The sequence below is a fragment of the Vipera berus genome, assembly GCF_964194415.1.
Source record: "Vipera berus genome assembly, chromosome: 4".
In the NCBI taxonomy this organism is placed as follows: domain Eukaryota; kingdom Metazoa; phylum Chordata; class Lepidosauria; order Squamata; family Viperidae; genus Vipera; species Vipera berus.
In genome coordinates, this window is record NC_138206.1 from 32,885,025 (window position 1) to 32,907,851 (window position 22,827).

The 22,827-nt window shown below is 40.4% G+C and overlaps 2 protein-coding genes across 4 annotated transcripts in view; one reads left to right on the forward strand and one right to left on the reverse strand.

Annotated features, from left to right (window-relative positions):
* CMSS1 (cms1 ribosomal small subunit homolog) overlaps positions 1–22,827 on the reverse strand; it is a 161,933-nt gene that overhangs the window by 79,300 nt on the left and 59,806 nt on the right. The gene's annotated exons all lie outside the window — the stretch shown is intronic.
* LOC308668001 (filamin A-interacting protein 1-like) lies at positions 1,977–21,627 on the forward strand (the record flags this gene model as incomplete). Its single annotated transcript, XM_081327664.1, has 3 exons — positions 1,977–2,162; positions 12,635–12,808; positions 21,445–21,627. The coding sequence occupies 3 exons, from the start codon at positions 1,977–1,979 to the stop codon at positions 21,625–21,627; spliced, it is 543 nt and encodes a 180-aa protein (XP_081183790.1).

A 22,827-nucleotide genomic window follows, 5' to 3' on the forward strand; every position in this document is an offset into this window, starting at 1 on the left:
GGCAGGAAAAATCAAATGCACAGGTATAGTATAGGTGGTACCTTGCTCAATAGTAGTAACTGTGAGAGGGATCTCGGAGTCCTAGTAGACAATCACCTCAATATGAGCCAGCAGTGTGCTGCAGCTGCCAAAAAAGCCAACACAGTGCTAGGCTGCATTAACAGAGGGATAGAATCAAGATCAAGTGAAGTACTAATACCACTTTACAATGCTTTGGTAAGGCCACACCTGGAATACTGCATCCAGTTTTGGTCACCACGATGTAAAAAAGATGTCGAGACTCTAGAAAGGGTACAGAGAAGAGCAACAAAGATGATTGGGGGACTGGAGGCTAAAAGATATAGAGAACGGTTGCTGGAATTGGGTATGTGTAGTTTAACGAAGAGAAGGGTGAGGGGTGACATGATAGCAGTGTTCCAATATCTCAGGGGCTGCCACAAAGAAGAGGGAGTCAAACTATTCTCCAAAGCATCTGAGAGCAGGACAAGAAGCAATGGATGGAAACTAGTCAAGGAGAGAAGCAACCTAGAACTAAGGAGAAACTTCCTGACAGTTAGAACAATTAACCAGTGGAACAACCTGCCTCCAGAAGTGGTGAATGCTCCAACACTGGAAGTTTTTAAGAAGAGACTGGACAGCCATTTGCCTGAAATGGTATAGGGTTTCCTGCCTGAGCAGGAGGTTGGACTAGATGACCTCCAAGGTCCCTTCCAAATTATTATTATTATTATTATTATTATTATTATTATTATTATTATTATTATTATTATTATTATTTATTATTATTATTATTATTATTATTTCTCTGCTTATTTGTATGGAGCTAGTACATTTTATATATGACATAACACAATTTGGCTACACTTAGAATTAACAGAATTATGTTTGTCTGAAAGGAAAAATTATAACTAGTGCTGGTCAAAACAACCAAGATATTTATTTAGATTTGGATTTATCATTTCTGAACATAAATACTAAACTGGCAACATAATCTTCTATGGTTTTTATATCCACTTCACTCCATAAGCAAAATTCTACCCCAAATGGGATATTCTTGTATTCCTACTAAGAGGGCTGTAGTGTAGCTTTTTGAAATCAAAGTCAGCTCAATCTTGCTTCTTAGAATTAATTAATTCTCAAAATACCCACACAGCATAATTACCTAGCATAGATTCAAGCATATTTTTATTTCAGCCAGTTTGAACACATTATACATGGCTTTCTTTTAGCTATTATTATTTTTATTTATTTCATATCTGATGGTGTTTTTCTTTAAAATCCTTTATGGCCTTGTTCAGTCAGAGTACAAAATTGGGGGGTCTTTTTAAATATAAGAACTTAGATATAAAGTAGTGGCATTATGAACAGATGCCTATGATAAACTCATAAGACTGTCTTCATGCGCAAAATATACATGTAATACAATGAACAATGCTTCTTGCATACAGTGCTTCCTGAATATTAAAACTTGATAGAAACAGCATTGTGTGGATTTATTATGGATTCCAGTGATAATCTTACCAGTGTTACATTCCAAAAAGTGGGGCACTAATATTAGATAGGAAGAAATGGTATTTTAGTGACAGGCTTCATGTTGTGTGTACAAATGATTCTCACTTCAAGGGCTGGGAATAACTTGTCTAAAACTATGGAAAGCTGCTAGCAGTCTTTAGATATCTCCATTATACATGGACTAAGGTTTTGAATAAAACGTCTAATAGGATAACATTGCCATTGCTGAAGATTCTGTGACATAAATGTGAATTTCTTAGCTAATTTATTCAGATAATATATGTGGATTTATAAAGCCATATGCAGAACTGATTCCTTGAAAAGACTATATACATTTTTTCTTTGGGTTTAAATTTTCTTTTTCATCTTCCTCCCTCAGGTATTTGAAAATGTATTCTGAAAATAACAATAAAGAAAGTACTTCCAAATTAAAACACCATCAACATAAGGTAAATGACGGCTATATGGAAGATTCAGAGGAAAAGAAGATGAAAAGGAGACAAACAAAAAGAAATTATGAAGCAGAGGCAGACACTATCCTAACAAGTCCTGAATTAAACAAGGAACAAAGAAACAATTCCAAAAAGGGTGAAGACCTTTCTCGAGATGATCTTTTATTTCTTCTGAGTGTGCTAGAGGGGGAGTTACAGGCCAGTATCCAATTCTAAATTCATTACAAATTCTCCTTTTCTCTTTTTGTCTGTTGTCCCTATACTGTTTGATTGTGTGGGAATGTCTATCAGACTCTAAGTATGTGGAGGAGGAAATGAAATAGACAATTTTTAAAAAATTAATCCAGAGATGCAGAAAACATAGGGAAGCATCTTAAACATTTCAAATCTAAGTTGAAATTTGGCAGGTCAAGGCCTTTGAAACTAACAAAATCAGGGAACAAGAACTTTTGGATTTCTGGCATAAATTGTGTTGTTAATAAGAGTATTGTAACAAAATCTAGAAAGTTTAGCAGAGCAGTTTTTCAGATCAACTTATATGTGGTGTGATTTCCCAGACTAAGGAATCTTTTCAGTAATGCAGGCAGTCCTTGACTTACAAACCTAATGGAGCTTACAGTTTAAGTTGTGATGTTTATAAAGTAGTTTTACTACCTTTTTTGCACTGGTTATTAAGCAAATGCTGCAGTTGTAAAGCAATCACTGCTATTGATACGCAAAAACTGCAGTCTTTGAGTGAACTCATAATTTGCTATGGGGCATTTTTGCTGAAATCCAGACATAAGGGGCGTTGTCTTACTACCTGAACACCTTTTCTCAGCATGACAATGGAGAATCCACAGATGGGTTGATCTTGCCTTTCTGCCCTACAGACTAAGTCAATCAAACTTTGCCATGCCTCTCTCCTTCCGGCTAGGAATCCCCAGTCAGGACAAAAGCGCAGCAGTTGATGATTATACAAAGTGGTGGCTCAATTTCCCCTGACACAGGACCGGATGGACCCTAGGGAGGGAGTGGATTCTCCATCGTCATGCTGAGAAAAGGCGTTCAGGTAAGACAACGCCCCTTCTCCAGGACGACGAGTGGAGAATCCACAGATAGGAAATACCAAAGCCTCACTGTCCGTATGGGCGGGAAGATGTCTGGGCCTGTGTCCCGCTATTTGACACTACTCTTTGGAGAACTCTCCTGCCAAATGAAGCATCTGCTGAGGCGAACTTATCCAACTTTATAATGCCTCACAAACGGGGAAGGGGACGACCATGTCGCCGCCTTGCATACCTCCTCTATCAATGCCTATGTTGCCCATGCCGCTGAAGTTGCAGCACTGCGAGTGGAGTGTGTGGTAATTTCCTTTGGGGCTGGCAAGGAGTGTGCCTGGTATGCCTCCGCTATGCAAGCCCTAATCCATCTGCCTATAGTGGAGGCAGACACCTTCTGACCCATTGAAGAGAGCTGGAATGAAATGAAGAGGGCTTCAGATTTTCGAAAGGAGGCAGTTTGCTTAATATAGCGATGTAATGCTCTACAAACGTCCAAGGTGTGCCATTTACGTTCCAATTCATGGGACGGCTCTGGACAAAAATCTGGCAGCATCTCTCCCGAGATGTGCTCCACCTTGAGGGACAAGAGGTTGGTCTCTGCCCAGGTTCCCAATAATTGAGCCTCGGCCATGAGGGACCTGGAGTGGGTACCCCCTTGCCTGTCGACATGGGCTTTCGCCGCAATGTTGTCTGAGAGGACTAGAACATGTTGCCTTGCCACCGTGTGGGAGAAGTGACGTAGAGCCAGATGAATAGCTCTGAGCTCCAACCAGTTTATGTTGTGTTTCAGATCTGATCGGGACCACCGACCTTGGGCCAACTGGGAGAGCAGGTGCGCTTCCCAGCCAAACAAACTGGCATCCAATGTTAGGATGAGTCCCCCTTTCCATCGCTGAAGAGACCCACCACTTGAGGGACTGCAGGGTCTGTGATGGGAACCTTACCTTGTGGTTGGAGGAACTGGAGCCTCGTCTCTGGAATGGGAGCAAGAACCATTGGAGGGTTCTAGAGTGGAGTCGAGCCCAAGGAACTACCTGCTATGCAGGAAACCATCTTTCTTAGCAGTTGTGAAAGGATTGCCAGGGTAACTACTCGCTCTCTTTGAATCTGGGAGACTAGGGATCGAATACTGTCCCAACATTCCTGAGATAAGTAAACCTCACACTTCCTTGTGTCTATCACCGTGCCCAGGTGAAGGATGCAGGTGGAGGGAACTGTCTGACTTTTTTGATAGTTCACCGAGAACCCGTGGTCCTGGAGAGTCTTGATGGACAATGCCAGTTCCGTCTGAGCCAATTGTACTGAGGGGGATTGGATAAGGATGTCCTCCAGATAACACTGGACATGCACCGGAATGGCTCTCAGATGCACAGCCAGCGATGCCAGGACCTTTGTGAATGCTCTGGGGGCCGATGACAGGCTGAATGGTAGAGCTCTGTATTGAAAGTGGTGGCCTGCGTAACAGAACTTGAGGAATTTGTGATGCCTGAGAAGGATGGGAATGTTCAGGTAAGCCTCCGTCAGATCGATGGACGTCAGGAAGTCCCCCCTTCTGATGCCCGCTAAGATGGAGGACCTTGCATCCTGAATTTCTTGTATACTAAATGGGTATTTAGTTTCTTTAAATCCAAGATCGCTCTCCATCCTCCTGATGCCTTCGGAACAATGAAAAGAATGGAATAAAACCCCCATCCTTTTTGCCCTGCTGGTACCGGTTCTATGGCCTGGATTTCCAGGAGATGTCGAATTGCTTCCTTCATTAGGCGTCGCTTGACCGGATTTTTGGAGGATGGGCAAGAGACAAAATGCCTCGGGGAATGGAGTTGAAGTCCAAAGTCAAGCCTAATCTTATGGTGTTGAGGACCCAGAGATCTGTGGTGATGGTTTCCCATCTATGTGCAAAGAGGGCCAACCTGCCCCCTATGGGAGAGGTATTCTTGTCATTTAGACCGTCAGAAGGGATGGCCTCCCGCACCCCAAAAGGGCCATTTGGCCTGAAATTGCTGTCTGGGTCTATCCCTGTTACTAGACCCGTCGAATTGACGTGCTGGTCTGGGGGGATAGGTGTGGGAGTAATGCGTAAAATTCGAGCCTGTGTAGGTTGGGCAAAAAGACTGCCTGTGGGCATAGGGGATAGTTCTTCTGTCCGTTCTCCTGATCAGAGGTGGCATGATCTTATGCTTATCCTTATTCTCGATAAGGTTTCAGTGCCTTTCTGAATAACTGCCCCCCCTTGTAAGGGGCTGAGGCCAACCTCCACTTGGATCTAGCATCTGCTTGCCAGTGTCTGAGCCACAGGACCCTGTGGGAGGTGATGTTAGATGCTAATGCCAAGGAGAAAAATCTGGCCGTGTGCAAAAAGGAATCAGCCATATACTCAGATGCAGCCACTAATTTATTTAGATCTTGGTGCATTCGTACCTCTTCTGGTGGGACCCTAGTCTGCAATTGGCAAAGCCAGAGGAGACAAGTTCTGGCAAAGAAGGAAGTAGATGAAGCTACTGCAGAAATTAATCTCCACCCTCTTATCCTTGGACTTCAGGGCCTCTGCTATATCTTCGGACATAGCGAAAGATGAAACCAAAGGAGCTAAGGGCTCATCTACTGTGGGAACTGCTAGCACCTCTGGCAGTGCTGGAGCCACATTAAATAACCTTTTATCTGTTCCCCCTGGGGATGGAAAAGTACCTGGAGCTCCCCATTGTCTCTGGACAACATTGAGAAAAAGGGGAGGACAGGGAATGTCCTGTTGAGTAAAGGTTGGTTCCGAAAAAACCTGACTGGTAGACGCTTGGCTGGTGGAAGATGTTGTGATTCCGTGTCAGCCTGTGCTCCCAGCAGCTGAGTCCAAGGGATCTGAGGAGGAGGAGGAGGGGTTTGGAGAGCCTTCAGTGTCGGAGGGAGGCTCTGATGGATTGCAGGACTCTCAGTCAGAGCAAGAGCCGGGCCCCTCCAGTCGTGTTCGTTATGAGGCTCAGCTGTGTGAGGAGGAGGGTTCAGACTCAGAGGAGTCACAAATGAATCTGTTTAGAGATGCTAGAAGCAGAAGGCAGTTGAGCAGAGCAGACCAGAGGAAGTCTATGAAGCAACTCAGCGAAAGGAGGAGAAAGCACTGAGAAGCCACGCCTTGGGGCTGTTAATAAAAGGGGAAGGTGTGGGTGGTGCTGGTTGCTGAAGGCAACCATTTGCAGAAATCCAAAGAAAATTCTGGTCTGTTCTTGCTAATCTTCATGTTTGACTCTTGTTTGAGGTTTGAATCATTTATTTTTGTTAAGGAAAATATTCTACTGCTTTTTTGTTTGAAGGACTTTATTATTTGGAACTGTAAATAAATTTGGGTTGGTTTTTTCCAGCCTATTGATTTAAAAAGAAAAAAGGGGTTGTCCTTGAAGCAAATTGGGATGGTCGTAGGCTGGAACACAACAGAAGGTTCCACCTGTGAAACACTTTCAGGACCACGTTGGGCAGTGCTTCTGGCCTTGTGCAGCAAGGATTTGAAGAGGGCCGGATTAAACAGGCCTATGAAGGGAGAGGGGTTAGGAGATTAGTCCTCATCTTCTGACATCCCCTGCTCCCTCCGGTCCTTGTCCCCTGTGAACGTCATCCTACTTCTGGAGGAATGTGAGGGGGAAACCGACCCCTGATATGCGGCAGATTCCGCCTGTGGAAGATATGACATGTTGCTATGAGAAGGATATTCCGATGCTATCGATTCAAGCCGAGCTGCCTGGTGCATCGTCGAAGCTATGCCTTGCGCAATGGCCTGGGAAATCAGAAACTGTAGTCTCTCTGACAGTTCTGGCTCCTGAGCAAAGCCCTGCCACTGTGGAAGTGAATGTGGCCTCTGACCCCAGAGGCCTAGCTATGGTAGGAGAAGCAGGGATCTGAAGGCTGAACCCTTCACTGGGAGTCGAAGCCAACTCTACGTGTTCCCTCGCAGGAAAATTGAACTGACCTGCCTCACCCTCTGGGGACCAGGCACTAGGTGCAGCCGAGGGAGAAGGAGCTTGCTGAGGACCAAAAACCGATGCCTCCATAGAAACAGACGTGTTCTGACCAAACCTTTTCTCCGTCTTTTGCCTTGCAGCCTTGGAGAATTGCCTTTCCAAGGTGTGGTGTCTCCTACTTGCCTCTTTTTCCACAGCTTTGGAAGACCTTTTGACAGAGGTAGCTCTGGATCTGAGCTTCCCAGCTGTCTCTTGCTTGGCTAATTTGAGCTTCTTGCATTTGGGTGAACTGCTGGAGGCACCTTGTACCTGTGCTTCTGCAGATTCATCTGCCATTGTGACACTAGAGATAGTCTGGAAATGGCAATCACAATGTGTTTACAAAAGCAAGGAGAACTCAATTGTGAAGAGCTGAGTTGTGGTTAGCAGCGGTGGCTACACAAGCCAGCATACACGCTACCCTGGAGGTGGTGGAAAAGACCAAATTAATGGTAACGGCCAGCACACATAAAAGTCTTGTGGTGGCGGCAAGACCAATTTAATGGTACGGCCAGCATAATCCAATCTTCTTTTGATGGTGACAAGCCCAAGTCAATGGTCAATAGCCAGCATACTATGAGCAGTGACACTGCTAATAATGAAGATAGCTAAGGCAGGCACTCAGCCACGCCCTGAAGGCTTAGAAATGCCTGGGTGATTGCATACCTCTGTAAAAGATTTGAGCCTGGAGGCTGTTGTTTCCATTTTTTTTTTGTGATTATATTGAGTTGCCCAGTAGCCTGAAAGCCCCTTGAAGAATTTATTTCGTTCTTCTGAATGTCCTGGTAATGATCGTGGAGTTTGCAATTTTTTTTTCAAAATGGCGGCCGCCAAACACCCAACTTCCTGTTCTGACGCTAGAAACAATTAGCTGACTGTAATAGTATAATCAACGGCCGGGACAAGCAGGCTGCTAGCTATATGTGCTCCAATTAAGATTATTTGCTGCTAAGTTGATTTGCTGAATGGGAGGATTTCCCCCCCTCGGGAGCAACTAAAGCAGCCCCCAAAATGGCGACTGTTACCCTCATGGCTTGCTAGAAGCTAAAAAACCCCAAAGAAACCTTAAGGCTTCAGCCAAAGCCTGTAACTCACAGCGTTTTAAAAAATCAGTGCTGAAATCAGCACAGAAAACAATAAGAGAAGGAAGGATACAACCTGGGAAGAATCCAAGATGATGTTGCTTTTTGCTAGAGCCAACCTTAACCACGTCTCTCTCGGGCTAAGACTAAATCATGACTGGGGATTCCTAGCCGGAAGGAGAGTGGCGTGGCAAAGGTTGATTGACTTAGTCTCTAGGGAAGAAAGGCAAGATCAACCCATCTGTGGATTCTCCACTTGTCATGCTTGGAAAAATGCTAGTTTTCAGCAAAAACTGCATAAATTGTAGTCACATGACTGCAAGATGCTGGAAAAAGCCATAAATACAGGCTGGTTGCTGACTGCCTGAAAAGCGGTCAGGAGATCACATTGGAGGGGGATAGCCATCAGAATTAGATCGTAAGTACCTTTGGGAGGGGGTCTGTCATAATATCCAATGGCAGCTAAGCAACCACTGCTCATTTATATTGTTTAATTCAGAGGTCCCCAACCTTTTGAGTACCAGAGACCAGTTCCGTGGAGAGAGGTTTTTCCGTTGACTGGAGGGGGTGTGGTTTTGTGCTGCCTGCATCCTGTGGTTGGGGCTTTCCTTGTTTGTGTGGACCAGTTGCTGAAATGCTGCGGCCTTGTACTTGTCCACGGACTGGGGGTTGGGGACCCCTGGTTTAATTCACTTTTACAGTTCACTTATATTTAGAATAAACCAGCTTCAAATAATAGCAAAAAAACCATTTGTTTTTATAAACTACAAAAAATTAAGTGCAGTTTAGGATTTGAAATTAATTATATTTAATTACAAATTATTTTAATTTTCATAATTAAGAACACTAGTAAATTAATATCTCTTTAATTTATAAATTCCTTCCTTGATCTCTTCTTTATAATGTTACCACACTAGAAAAAAAAATAGCCTGGGAATCTAAGGAAAAACCCCCACAAGGCTTTCTGTCACTAGAAACCATGAAATATAATGATCAAATTCAACCTTCCATATTTACAGATGAATTTTACATAACAAGTATTTTATATATCAAAGTATTATACAATTCTATCATAAATTCAGCAATATTACATTATAAAAGATTTTAAAGTATGCTACACAAATGCTGAATATGAAAAACAACCTGCTTTAAGAATAAAACTACACAGTGAATTAAAGTGAAATGTATTTAATTACATTCAGTAACACAGGATTTGAATATTTACAATATGGGCATAATTTGAAAAGCTTATACTTTTCTGAATCTGGAACTAGAATTAGATAAGTTTGCCTAAAGAGATGGGAATGTACTTTAATGACACTATGACATTACACATGTTCATTCAAATCACATTCATGAAAAATGCCTCTGGAAAAAACACTTGATTAAAATACTTTCTAAATTTGTTCAGTTTGATAAAACAAAGGAAATACAAATATATGACATTTATAAACGTCTAATTATAAAACCTCAGAATCAATATCTCAAAAATTGCTACATATACTGCTTCCTTATAGTACACTTAAAAAAATACCAGTGCAGTGTCATTAGATCTTATAATGTTCATATTCCAACAGTTTGTGCTATTTACTTGTTGAAATCTATTTTTCCATTCTATTTTTCTTTTTTTTTAATAGAGGAGAATATTGAAGTCCGCTTACTTATCTCCAACCCTATCAACACTAAGCAGAGTCACATTAGAATAGGATAAACAAAATTCATTTACAATTTTTTGTTTTATTAATACAATTGGTGAAAATTCCCATATCCAGTTTTAAAGTTTACAGATATGTTTAGATTTATTCTTGACATTTCCAGAAAAATACAATGAGATCATTAGACTTGAAACATGCAAAATATGCCAAATAAATTTTCTTGGTTTTCCAGATTGTATTCTCAACTTAATGGGAACATAAGAAACTGCCTTGATCCAAGCTAGACTCGTCAGTTGCTTGATATTTTCTGCATATCTTTCCAGGGTCTCAAGGAGAAAGCGTTTTAAGTCTTTTTGATTGGAACGCTTAGAATTGAATACTGAGACATTCTGTATTAAATGCAGGTATTCAAAGAATAAGACATTCTGGTTTTATTATTAACTTGAGCTAAACTTAGTTAAAAAGAAACATTTTTATATCCAATTAGGGTCATGACAATTAATGGAGCTTTCAAAAGCATAATTGCAGGTTCATTGCTCATTAGTTTCTTGAACTGAACTGTCTCATTTCCCATTCACTCTTATTTGCTTCCATCAATTTGTCAATAAGAATTTATTTTTATTTTTTTCCAACAATAATTTCAAATAACTGATTAAGTTATATAATTTTAAAAACTGAAGAAATATCTAAATATTGACAGCAATAATCAGCACAGAATAAACCATAAAAAGAGACTTGGAATAATTTCTATTCAAGTGGTTAAAAATCAATCCTCATTTAACATATCACTGAAGGTTAGAATATTAGGACTTTATCTTAAGAGAAAACCAAATTTCGGATATAACATAAGACCATATAATGAATGATAATCCAAAAATGGTTTCAAGTTCTATGCACTTTCCAACTGGAAGCATAGACTATCCTCTAGCACACGGGTGTCAAACTCGCCATGTCACGTGATGTGTTGTGACGTATTGCGACTCTTTTTGCTTTGCCGGCAATGGGGTGGGCACGGCTTTGGTATGATGAAACCGGCCCACGGGCTGGCAGTTTGACAGTTTCTGGGAATGAAAGATTTATTCAATTTAAAAATAACAGGTTTGAAAGGAAATTCAACATTTGTAATTTGCTCCTGTGGTAATACTGCCTCTGTGGGGTTGTTTGAACTGGAGGCCAAGACACAGTTATGTTGAAGCATATATATTGATTGATAATTAAGGTAAATCAGAGGTAGAAAAGAGTGGTCAGGTTACTTCTTTATAGACATATGCAAACAAACCTTTTCATTTGATTGGACACATTATATCTACACTGAATCAGCATGAATTCAGTGGTAGATTCCAACTACTGTAGTAATCTGCATATTACAGACAGTGATTAGATCCTGTTCATGATCTGTAAAATAGGGATTAAATGAAGTCACTTCTTGAACAATTTATTTTTATTTTTTTATTTTTATTACATTTATATCCCGCCCTTCTCCGAAGACTCAGGGCGGCTTACAAGCTTAGCAGTAGCCTTCATTCTGGGTTTGTTCTAAACACATTTCACTCCTTGTCCCAAATTTGATATTTTCTTTTCAGCTTTATCTGAAAGCCCTTGGTTGCCAGCCTAGCTAGTATAAGTAAAATGAAGATCCTGAACGCAAACCAGTGTGTGGTTTGCATTATTTCCATTTAAGATTTTCATTATCTTATTAGCACCTAGTTACTTTAACTATGAACACCAGCTCACTTAGTTGACTGCTCAAGAAAGATTGCTGAAAAATCTTCTGTGACTCAACTATTACTTTCACTTTTGAGGGATGCAATCTAAATCTCCCGGCAAAAGTCCTCCTTCAATTCATTCTACTATTTTCCAGAATTGTTGAACTTTTGAGCTTCTAGCCATCAAACAAGAATGAGGTAGAATTTCAATTAAACATGGTGTACTTGATTTGTAAAGGTAATTTCCTTACAAAAGATATTCTAAGAGTCTGTCTGTGGTTTGAAGGGTCCAATTCATAATACCACAAATCAAGGTCCTAAAACTCTTTAATTATATTTGAAAAAATATTGGCACAGATAACATACATATAAACATACATGGGTCATTCTGTTAATTTTCAGGCAATCTTGTTTTAAAGAACTGCCATTATTATATGGTACTGGATCACATTCTCTGCTTAATGTATTTCATTGGTTTTAGTATGCTAATACATGTACATAACAATAGTGGCAGAGACCTTCTGACTTAAAACAACAAATTGTTACTTTGTATTTTGTTGGAAAGTTGCTGAAGGGAGAATGACATGAAAACAGCTGCCAAAACATCAAAGTACTTTTGTACTTTGCAAAACATATGTCTCATTAAGAAGTATGAGTTTGATTAAAAATAGCAATAGCAATAACATTTAGATTTGTATACTGCCCCATAATGCTTTACAGCACTCTCTAGGTCGTTTACAATGTAAGCATTAATTTCATATTGCCCCCAACGATTTGGGTCCTCATTTTACTGGAAGGATGGAAGGCTGAGTCAACTTTGAGCCCGTCAGAATTGAACTTCAGGCTGTGGGCAAAGTTTGCCTGTAATACTGCACTCTAACCATTGTGCCACCAGAATCTCACATAAAATATAAGAAACACACAAAAAAGACACTGGAATTACTATTCATTTGCACACTACAACTATCTTTTTCCCATTATTTCTTTAGAATTATTAAGATTTGGAATAGGTGAAACCAAGGATAGTGGCAAGAGTAGAAGTAAAAGAGTAAAGGATGAATTAGGGGAGATGGAGGGAAGGAACAAGCTATTGCTTTTCATCTGCTGTTGTTTTAATTGCTTTTCAAAACATACATGTACCAAATGAAAGTTAAACAATGCAGAGTTAGCCTTATTGGCATAATCTGTATTTCTGCAGGCTCAGGATGAAGTGATTGGAGTTTTAAAAGCTGAAAAAATTAACTTGGCTTTACTAGAAGCACAATATGGCTTTGTTACTCCAAAAAAAGTCCTTGAGGCACTTCAGCGAGATGCTATACAAGCCAAAACTATATTATGGAAAGAGGATATCTATGAAAAACCCATGGAAGAGGTATGTATGATGCATGTTTAAACCAGGATGTAAGTATAGAGGGATTTATCCTAGAATTTGGTGATTTAACTAAAGAAGGGCGAGTGTCAACAAAGCAAAATATTATTTTTCTAAACAGCATAAACAGTGAGTTCAGAACTTAGGGATCCCAGGCTTTAAATTTCTACTATGAACTGACATCTACTTGAGTTGTAAATTTCAAATATAACAAATTTAAATGCAGCTGTCAAAAGATAGAAATTCTAAACAATGAATTCAACCCCTACTTTTGAATTCAGCCAGCACCTTAAACAAAACCAACAAGCTAAGGGATCATCCATAAGTATTCCACATTGCTAAGACACTTGCCCCTGTTGCAATTTGACTGCCCTTTCCCCTTCCCTTGATATTTGACATACTTTATAAACAATTCATGTATAGTGTTATGCTTGGACCGGATGCATTTCTAGGCCTTAGGAGCTGGAAAATTTGGTAAGCTGATTCAGCCAACTGGCATGTAGACTTCATCACAGCAGCATCACAATCAAACTCTGCTCTGTTTATACAAGTTAATTATTTTGGAATGGTAAACTTTGACCTTGTCAGACATTCAGTGTCAGCAGATCTTGCCCTAGCAAAATCAAGGGCTTATCCTAGGACAAATTATGTGTAAACAAGCCGGCTTAGGAACCCTGCAATGTAATGTATTCTGCAAACACACAAACACTTTAAAAATAGAGTTTTGGATAATTATTTCTATCTCTTTATTCCTATACATCAGAGTTGCAGAACTTTTAACAGGCCGTGTTTTTTTTAATATAGGAATGTGCATTTGTTTGTTTGTGTGTATGTATATGGGTGTATGCCACAAGATGTACCACAAGATTTTCATTAGATCAAGAACTACAACAGATTTCAAATGACATGCGAGAAACTGTACTGAAAAGGGCAAGGCAACATTGAGAAAAAAATGGAGGTGGGGTAAATAAATGAACAAAATATCAAGACTACTATGTAAGAGTTGTTTCAGATGAAAAGAGAATGCAAAGATGCTGCTGGGTTGGCGGGAATGACATTTGGCAGCCAATGTGAAGGGAAAGCAGATATAGCATTGCAAATGAATACCAGCAGATTGTAGATTATCCATTTATGATACTCCCAGTAAGATAAGGCCTCGTGCTTCTAGATTTCATCTTCTATCCTGAATACTTTCATAACTGTTTTGTTTGCTTGAAAGTGAAAATGTGCGATGTCTCCTATGCTTGGTAGAGAACAGTATTTTTATTTACACAGTTAGGCAATATGGTATCATATGCTTACAATGGCAGTAACAATAAAAGCAAATAAAATAATGAGATAGCCTTTATCATCATTTTTACACATTAAAAATGAAATTCTGTTGGTTGCTCTCAACACCTACATAACACACATATATAGATATGCTATATACATACATATGTATATACCTACACCCTTAAAAGAGGAAGCCTGAGCGTTCACAAGGTTGATACTGTATGGAACAAAACCGACTGAATCTGGATGTTCTGCTTTGGATACCACGAAGCCTCCTCCCAGAAGGTAACAAGGCAAACAGGTTGTGAAGAGAATGTGTAGTGTCCCAGACAATCCTGTGGACTCTGCTCAAGCAGTGCTTATATGCTATGTCCTGGATCAGGGGTGTCAAACTCAATTTCACTGAGGGCCGCATCAGCATTGTGGTTGCCATTGGGGGACCGGGTGGGTGTGATCAGCATGGGCGTGGCTTACTGAGTGAGGCGTGGCCAGCTCAACATCACTCACATCGGGGGCACCTGTGCGGGCCTGGGCAGGACTGGAGCAGATCTGAGGGTCTCCGACAGAAGGTGGGGTGGGCCTGGGGCTAGCACCAGGGCATGATGTATTGGAGGAGCTCACTGAGCCTCAGGCTGTGCACACGGCCCATGGATGGTGTCATGGACTCCCCGGAGCCCTGGGCAGCGGAAGTCAAAAGCCCAGCCCGGCCCCTGAGCTCCCATGGCACCAGGACCCCACAGCCGTGCTAGCCTAGCTGCACTTCTCCAAGGGGGGCGCCCACCTGTGCTTACCTCCTCCTCAAGGCTGCTGCTGCTGCTGTGCTCCCTCTCCTTGGCCAGGTTGTTCATGGTGGGTACAGGAGGACAAAGTGTATGGGGTCAAAGGGAGGTACACTCCCTCTCCATGCGAGGAGACCTGGCTTTGTAACCAAAGCATCCTCAGCAATAGAATGAGAGACCACCAGGGGATGGTGAAAGGGCAACAGGGCTGCTGGTGGCCAAGTGCTAAAGCAGGACTTCCCTCAGACCCTCCCTCCCTCCCTTATTCCAATCTCCTTCCTTCCTTCCCTTTTTCTTCCTTTCCTTCTTTTCTTCCTTCTTTCCTCCCTCCCCTCCTTCCCTGCCTCCCTCCTTTTCATTCTCATCTCCTTCCTTCCTTCCCTTTCTTTCTTCTGGTTTCCCTCCCCTCTTTCCTTCCTTCCCTCCCTCCTTGTCTCTGTGCCCAGGAAGGGACGAGGGGAGGGGGAGAGGGTAGCACTTCTGTCAAAGAAAAAGAGTTGGAAAAGACCTTTGAGGTATTTAGTCCACCCCCCTGCTCAAGCAGGGGACCGATAACATTCCAGACAATGGAATATCCAATCTCTACTTAAAAGCCTCCAGTGATGGAGCATCCACAACTTCTGAAGGCAAGCCTTTTCACAGGTTAATTGTTTTCACAAGTCCTTAGTTCTAGGCTGGTTTTCTTCTTGATTAGTTTCCATGTATTATTGCCTTCTGATGCTTTGGAAAATACGCTGACCCCTTCTTCTCTGTGGCAGCCATCAAACATTAGAACATTGCTATCATGTCACCACCCCTAGTCCTTTTCACTAAGCTAGACATACCCAATTCCCACAAACATTTCTCATATGTTTTAACCTCCAGCTCTCTAATCATCTTTGTTTACCATCCATTTAGACCAGATGGTCCCCCTGGTTTGGTTCATAGAACAGTGGCCACAAGCAGAGCCTTCTCAGAGACAGTACCCCAATAATAGAACTTTCTCCCAAGGAAAATATGAACAGTGCATCCTAAGCGCACACTACAGAGAAAATAAGGCATTGCATTTCAAGCCAGCACAGCCACAGGATGATGGGAACTGTGGTCCATGACTCCCAAAAGATATTAGTTTGGGCAAGGCTGGATTAAATTATAAAAGAACAGATGAGGGGAAGTAGGAGCAAGAAACACTTTCCAGATCTCTGACAAAATAATTTGGGGGGGGGGAGTTGACTCAACCTTTTAATTTCAGCTCACACCAATTCCTCTTAACTTCCCATTCAATCCAAAATTCTATTATTGCTTGGATTTTAGGGAGGGGAGGAGGCAAGAATAGACCACAAAGCCAATCTGTGAGTTTGCTCTCTACACTGCCTGCACACCACCTTCCCCATGCAGCACTTGTATACGAGAGACAGAGAGAGAGATCCCCCCTTTTTTTGTAAGTTTGCTTACACTGCAACGCTCCCGTTCTCCACACTTTTGCTTCCCTGCTCTCTCTCTCTCTGTCTCTCTGTCTCTCTCTCTCTCACACACACACACACACAGAGAGAGAGAGAGAGAGAGAGAGAGAGAGAGAGAGAGAGAGAGAGAGAGAGAGAAACCCTTCCGGAATGAAGCAGAAAGAGGTTAAAAAAAAAGAGAAGGGGGGGAAAAGAAAGGTGGAAGATCCCCTTTTTTGTAACACGGCTTTCTCCTCCTCCTCCTGCTGGCTCTCTCTTTCTCTGTCTCTGTCTCTCTCTCTCTCTCACACACACACACACACACACAAACACAGAAACCCTTCCTGCTTTCTCGTCCTTTCCCTCCAGCTACACCTGAACGGAGCAGGAAGAGGTTAAAAAAAAAGAGAAGGGTGGAGAGGAGAAAGGTGGAAGATCCCCTTTTTTGTAACACGTCTTTCTCTTCCTCCTCCTCTCCTATCTCTCTCTCTCTCTCTCTCTCTCTCTCTCTCTCTCTCTCTCTCACACACACACACACACACACACACACACACACACACACACAAACACACACACACACACACACACAGAAACCCTTCCTGCTTTCTCATCCTTTCCCTCCAGATGCACCTGAACTGAGCAGGAAGAGGTTAAAAAAAAAGAGAAGAGGAGGAAAAGAAAGGTGAAGTTCCCTTTTTTTCTAACATGGCTTTCTCCTCCTCCTCCTCCTCCCCTCCTGGCTCTCTCTGCTGTCTCTGTCTCTCTCTCACACACACACAAAAAAACACACACGCACAGAGAGAGAGAGAGAAAGAGAGAAACCCTTCCTGCTTTCTCCTTCTTCTCACCCTTTCTCTCCAGCCCCCACAGAGTTCCAGGCTGCGGCTCTGTATGACTGCTGCGTTCCTCTCTCCGGCCCTACCACGTGGTGGAGAGGGTGACTGGGAGCCGGCAGCCGCGCTCTCCCATCTCCGCGCCTTTCATCCCACAAGCTGGGTGTGTCCTGGGGTGCTAGGCAAGCGAGGAAAGGCGTGGCAAAGCAGAGCCGGAGGAGGAAAAGCCCTGCAAAATGGGGCCAGGCATGGGGAGGCTGGCCTGGCAAAGCAGAGCCACACAAGGAGAAGCCCGGCAAAGTGGGGCGTGGCTGGATGTGACAGAGTTAAGCTGGGAAGGGCGGGGCAGGCAGAGGCAAATGAGCTGTAGCTGCTGCTGCACACAACCAGCCCCTGACCGCTCGCCATTTCTGTGTACATGCGCCAGGGCGCCCAGTTGGGTTGCGGTGGGCCAGGGTTGGGGCAGCGGGGGCCGGTCCCTTGCCATTTCTGGGACAGCTCCCGGGGCCCAAATCTGGGGTCTCCACGGGCCGGATCCAGCCCATGGGGGATCCGGCCCATGGGCCTTGTGTTTGACATGTCTGTCCTGAATAGAATGGAGTGAACTCCCAATAATCTTTTCTGCCATCCTCACCACTCTCTGCACTGCCTTCCTGTCTGAAGCAGTGATGCCTCCAAATCAGACGGTAATAGCCTTCACTTCTGTTTAACTAACTATTCAAAATTTCAATTTATTTAAATTATATTATGAATAAGATAGACAATTGAAGAATCAGCATGTACAATTAAATAGCTGAACAATAAAATAATACCTACATAAGCTTCACAGCTTCAAAGAAATATACATAACTAGATATGTGGTTCATTAAAGCTCAACATAAACAATATTATGAACAAAATATTGTCACTAAGCATTTTCCAAGTTTGAGAAGAAACATTACTAAATATACAAAAACATTTCACACTCAGATCTAAACCAATGTCAGGCAAAAATTCATGACCATAATACTGTTTTTATATTGTAAATAAAATTGTATAATTAATAAATTTTCAAATTATAATGAATATTAAGTCATAAAATCTGTATGAATTGAAATAATCTAAGGAATAGACATATTCCTTTCATCACAGATTCCAAACTTAACTTGGATTTTTATCTTGGATAAGCTTTCCTCCTAAAGTTATATGGCAGCAAAATAGTTTCTAACACTACTAGACTTGGCAATATTAACTGCAAAGAAAAATAATCAAAATGATATTATTCTATTATATTTATTAAAGTCCAGGAAGTAAAAGAGTCTAACAAATACCAGCCAGAACATTTCAAAAATCTATTCCAAAATTACAAAGACAAAATATTATTTATTTTGTTGCTCATGTTAGATGTTTATCAAAAACAAGAAAGAATTACACCTGGAGTGCAAAAAAGAAGCAAGCTGCTAAGTAAATTCCTCACAGTGATATGATAATTTATCATATGTCTGCATCTCATCATCACTGATATTTTAATAGCTGACATTACCTTAAATGATGCCAAAAGCATGAGAATTCTGGCAGTTAAGAATTACTAAATTACAGTAATTCTATTTTGTTTCCAATTCTCTGCCTGGGACAGCTATGTGTGACAAATATGTGTGGCATTCTCTTCTCCTATAATGAGATACTAGCAGAGGCAAACATATTGTTTTTTAAATAATTAGAAAGTTCACTTGGTGCCATTTACTCGTCAGCCTTGAAGATATGAAAACCCATTTTATAAAGACCAATTCATTCCATACATACCTAGTATGCAAACCACTTTTTTGGTTATAACATATAGAATCCATGAATTTATTTATATTAAAAACAACCAACAGGAAATTTGTTTAGTCTAAATATTTACCACTGCATAAAAGGTGCTACAATAAAAGAAGCTGAACTTAGTATAACAATAAATCAGCTTTACAAAAGATGGGTAGATTTTCTATTTCAAAAATATATGCCACTGCAAAGATGAGAAGAGTTCCAAGACAGTCCAATGCCATTTTCAGTCAATAAAATAGAGACCTATTTAAACTAAATATTATGGATTTATTCCACATCAAATGTAAGGAAAAACTGTAAACTGATGAACTTCAAAAGTGAACCTTGTTTGTAGTTATAATACAATATTCGCAAATTAAAAAGTTAAGTTGGTATAGGTATTGTAATCGTAGACCACCACACCCCAAGAAAATTTCCAATACTTCACAATTTACAAGTAAAAAAATCAAAGCTGTATATAAAATAGATACAGGTAGCAAAGAAATCAAGATACTTACAAAAACAAAATAGCTCACTCTTAACTGTATTACTAAATAGACGAAAGAAAGTACAATGAAATCACCAAGGAGAAATTATTCTAGACTGATAGATCTGAACTAATAAACATTGGCTCCTGGACCACCCAAAATTTTGCTTCAGGGTGAAACCTTCAAAATCCTTAGAATGTGTAATATAGTCCTTCAGATACACTAATTCATACAAGGTTTCAAAGGTTAAAACCGGCACTTTGAATTGCACTTAGAATCTATTTGTATATGTGTTTTATGATCATAGTAAGTCTTTCTTGTCATAAGAGAAGAGTGCATTTGTATTAAATATTAGCCCCCAGATTTTTTTTCAAGAACAGTCCCATGTTCACCACACTGCTATAATCTATTCTAAGGAATACAAGGAAATGTGCTCAAAATGTGTGTGTGTGTGTGTGTGTGTGTGTGTGTGTGTGAGAGAGAGAGAGAGAGAGAGAGAGAGAGAGAGAGAGAGAAAGGGAGGAAATATCTTCCTCTTTCATCATTATGGAAATGTAGATTGCAGAACTGGCCAAACCCCTGTTAGGGATTCTTCAGATGGGAAAGGTTGCACCTCCACATACTTACATATACATTTTTATATATATTTGGAACATGATATACGTAAATTGTACTTTAACTGTAATGATTCCAGACATCTTAGAGCACGATAATAAAAGTTAACAGGATTTAAAATGAAATATCATTGAAAAGGTGAATGCATTCTTGATGGAATATTTTTACTTAAATTTGATCAGTTAGTTGAGAGGAGTCAATCAGATTAATTTCTCATGGTTTTTTTTTTTTTACAAAATTTAAAAGAGTACCATTTGGCTAACGCTGAAAAAACTCCACTTGCCCTGAACTGCTAAATATAAGTAAATGACAACACTTGTTCAAAGCATAAATTTGTTTGTGTATGTGTGTGAGTGCTCTTGTGTATGCATGGGCACATACAAAGAATTTCATTTGGACGTTTTTATTTATGACTAATTCCAGACAAATTTATCCCAAGTTTTATATGTAGAAAAATGCAATATCAAGACTGCCGATCAGAAAATCCAAGCCAGCAGAGACAGGCCCTCTGATAAAATCATGAAGTCTAGACTATCTTGGTCAAAGGACTTTTAACTCTGCCAAAACAATGAGAAATAAGGGAAATCTGTTTTATGTTATGTTTCCCTTTAATAGACACTAATTCAACTCATCAACGTAACAACAGCACCAACAAAAGACCTTTCATCACCTAATAAGGAAGCTGAAACTAATTACTACATGGAATGACTCCTTTTTCCGGCTGGAAAAATTAATGTGCCAACAGTTAAAACAGAGAGCATTGGTTAAAAAGGAGAGCTTCCAAACAAACAAACAATACTTGAATAAATCAACTTGATCATCCAGAACACATTCTTAACTATGCAGACCAAATGATAAATGATAAATTCTTAACATTCCTCACCAAAGCCAGTGTATCGGTAAGATAGCAAAGACATATAGCCTAGAAAGGAAATAGGAAGTGCATGCTTTGATCTTCAGTCCTATAATCCCTAATATGATTAGGCATTCTGGAAAGATTTGTTCATTTGTTTTTTTTATAACTGAGCTTGTATTCCATTCTAATCATGGACCGTCCTAAAGTATAGTTCTACTATGCACAACAAGGATTAAGAGAACTGAGAAATAAAATCAGATAAAATCAAACGTCACATCCATGATGTAGCTCAAAACCTTTAATGAAAAATGTTTAAAGATTCAATTATGGTGTTTCGATTCAGACTGAATCTGAAGAGTACAACATACAGTCTTCAACTTATAACCACAATTGAGTCCAAAATTTCCATTGCTAAGCGAGGCAGTTAAGTAATTATGCCCCACATTACAATCTATGGTTCTTAATATGAAATATGGATAAATTACTTATATATATTTTGAATAAATAATAAATGTAATAATATATTCTTAGCCAAAAGTAAGACAAATGATAGACAAACCTTAAAACTGAGGACCTTGTTACTTTTTTAGCTTGACAAGTTGGCTGAAAAACATAAAGAAACACATAGACGGATGCTTGGGCAGCTCCTGATGGTAGAAAAATCTCATAGGCAAACTTTATACAACCTTGAGGACGAGAAGAGGAAACATTCAGAATACATGGAAAAAAGTGATGAGTTTACCAATTTATTAGAACAAGAACAAGAAAGGTAAGACGTTTTTAAAGACAAGTAATAAAAGTCACTGTATATTTTTGTATTTATTTGGATAAATAAATTGAGTATATCAGGGATCCAATAAGAAGTCCATTTAACCTTATATAATATGAAGTTAGAGCTGGTTTGGTGTGGAAACCATGAAACTGAATTCTAATCCAGTGTGATCCAATCCCTGGTGACCATGGATCAATCACTTTTTTTCCGCCCTAGAATGGGAGGCAATGGCAAACCAATTCTTGCCAAGAAAACTGCAGGGACCTGTCCAGGCAGTCTCTGAGCATCAGACGTGATTCAATGGAAGAAAAAAAATGAAGTTAGGTTAGAAGTAGAAAATATATATTAGTTTTACATTTTAATGTAGAGACAAGTCTTAAAAATGTTTTGGCAGCATTAATGTTTGCTGCAGTCTTTTGTTGTGAGAATTTCCCTGGGTGCCTTTTCTTCTGAGCCGGTAAAAGAGCTCAAGCAATCAAGACACAAGGCAAGCTGCTGGAAAGGAAGTCTCTCTTATTCCAAAAACAATAACAGAGTCACTCTTTGGGGCAGCTGGCGATTGAATGGTGCATTAGTGAGATTTTTATAGAATTTTGAGCCCTTTGCGCTATGTTTATGAAGGAAATGCAAGTGTGATGTATGATTTTACGACCAGAGGAACTAGAGGAAATATCATCAACATACCCATGATAGCAAACCTCTTCTCAGGAGATGTCCCCATCAGTGGTTTCAATGACCTCAGATAAGCTATTCATCCAATTATTGGGAAGAATACAAAGGTCCAGGACCACTATGTATGTAGGGTGGACCAATCTAAAAGGTCTACCTCCCTGATGACTTTTAGCAGCACTGGTGAATTGTTAAAGTAATGACAAAGGACTGATGATAACACTGATCACCCTCAAATCACACCCACAACTGCCCCAAACCAACAACAAAAAAGATCTATAGAGCAACCTCTTATGTATATCAGGTCTTTCATAAACTGGGATAGGTACATGGTTGCCATGGGGACTATGAACTCCTGAACTGCTGCTGACTTAATATCACACTAGGACAGAAATCACCTAATACTTTCAATCTCGGGGATTCGGCTACTAATTCAACTAGAGATTCTAACTGTTTTCTGCAAAAAGGGATATCACTCATAACAGGAGGACCAGTACAACTATGGGATCTCACAACTGGCTATCCTGGATAA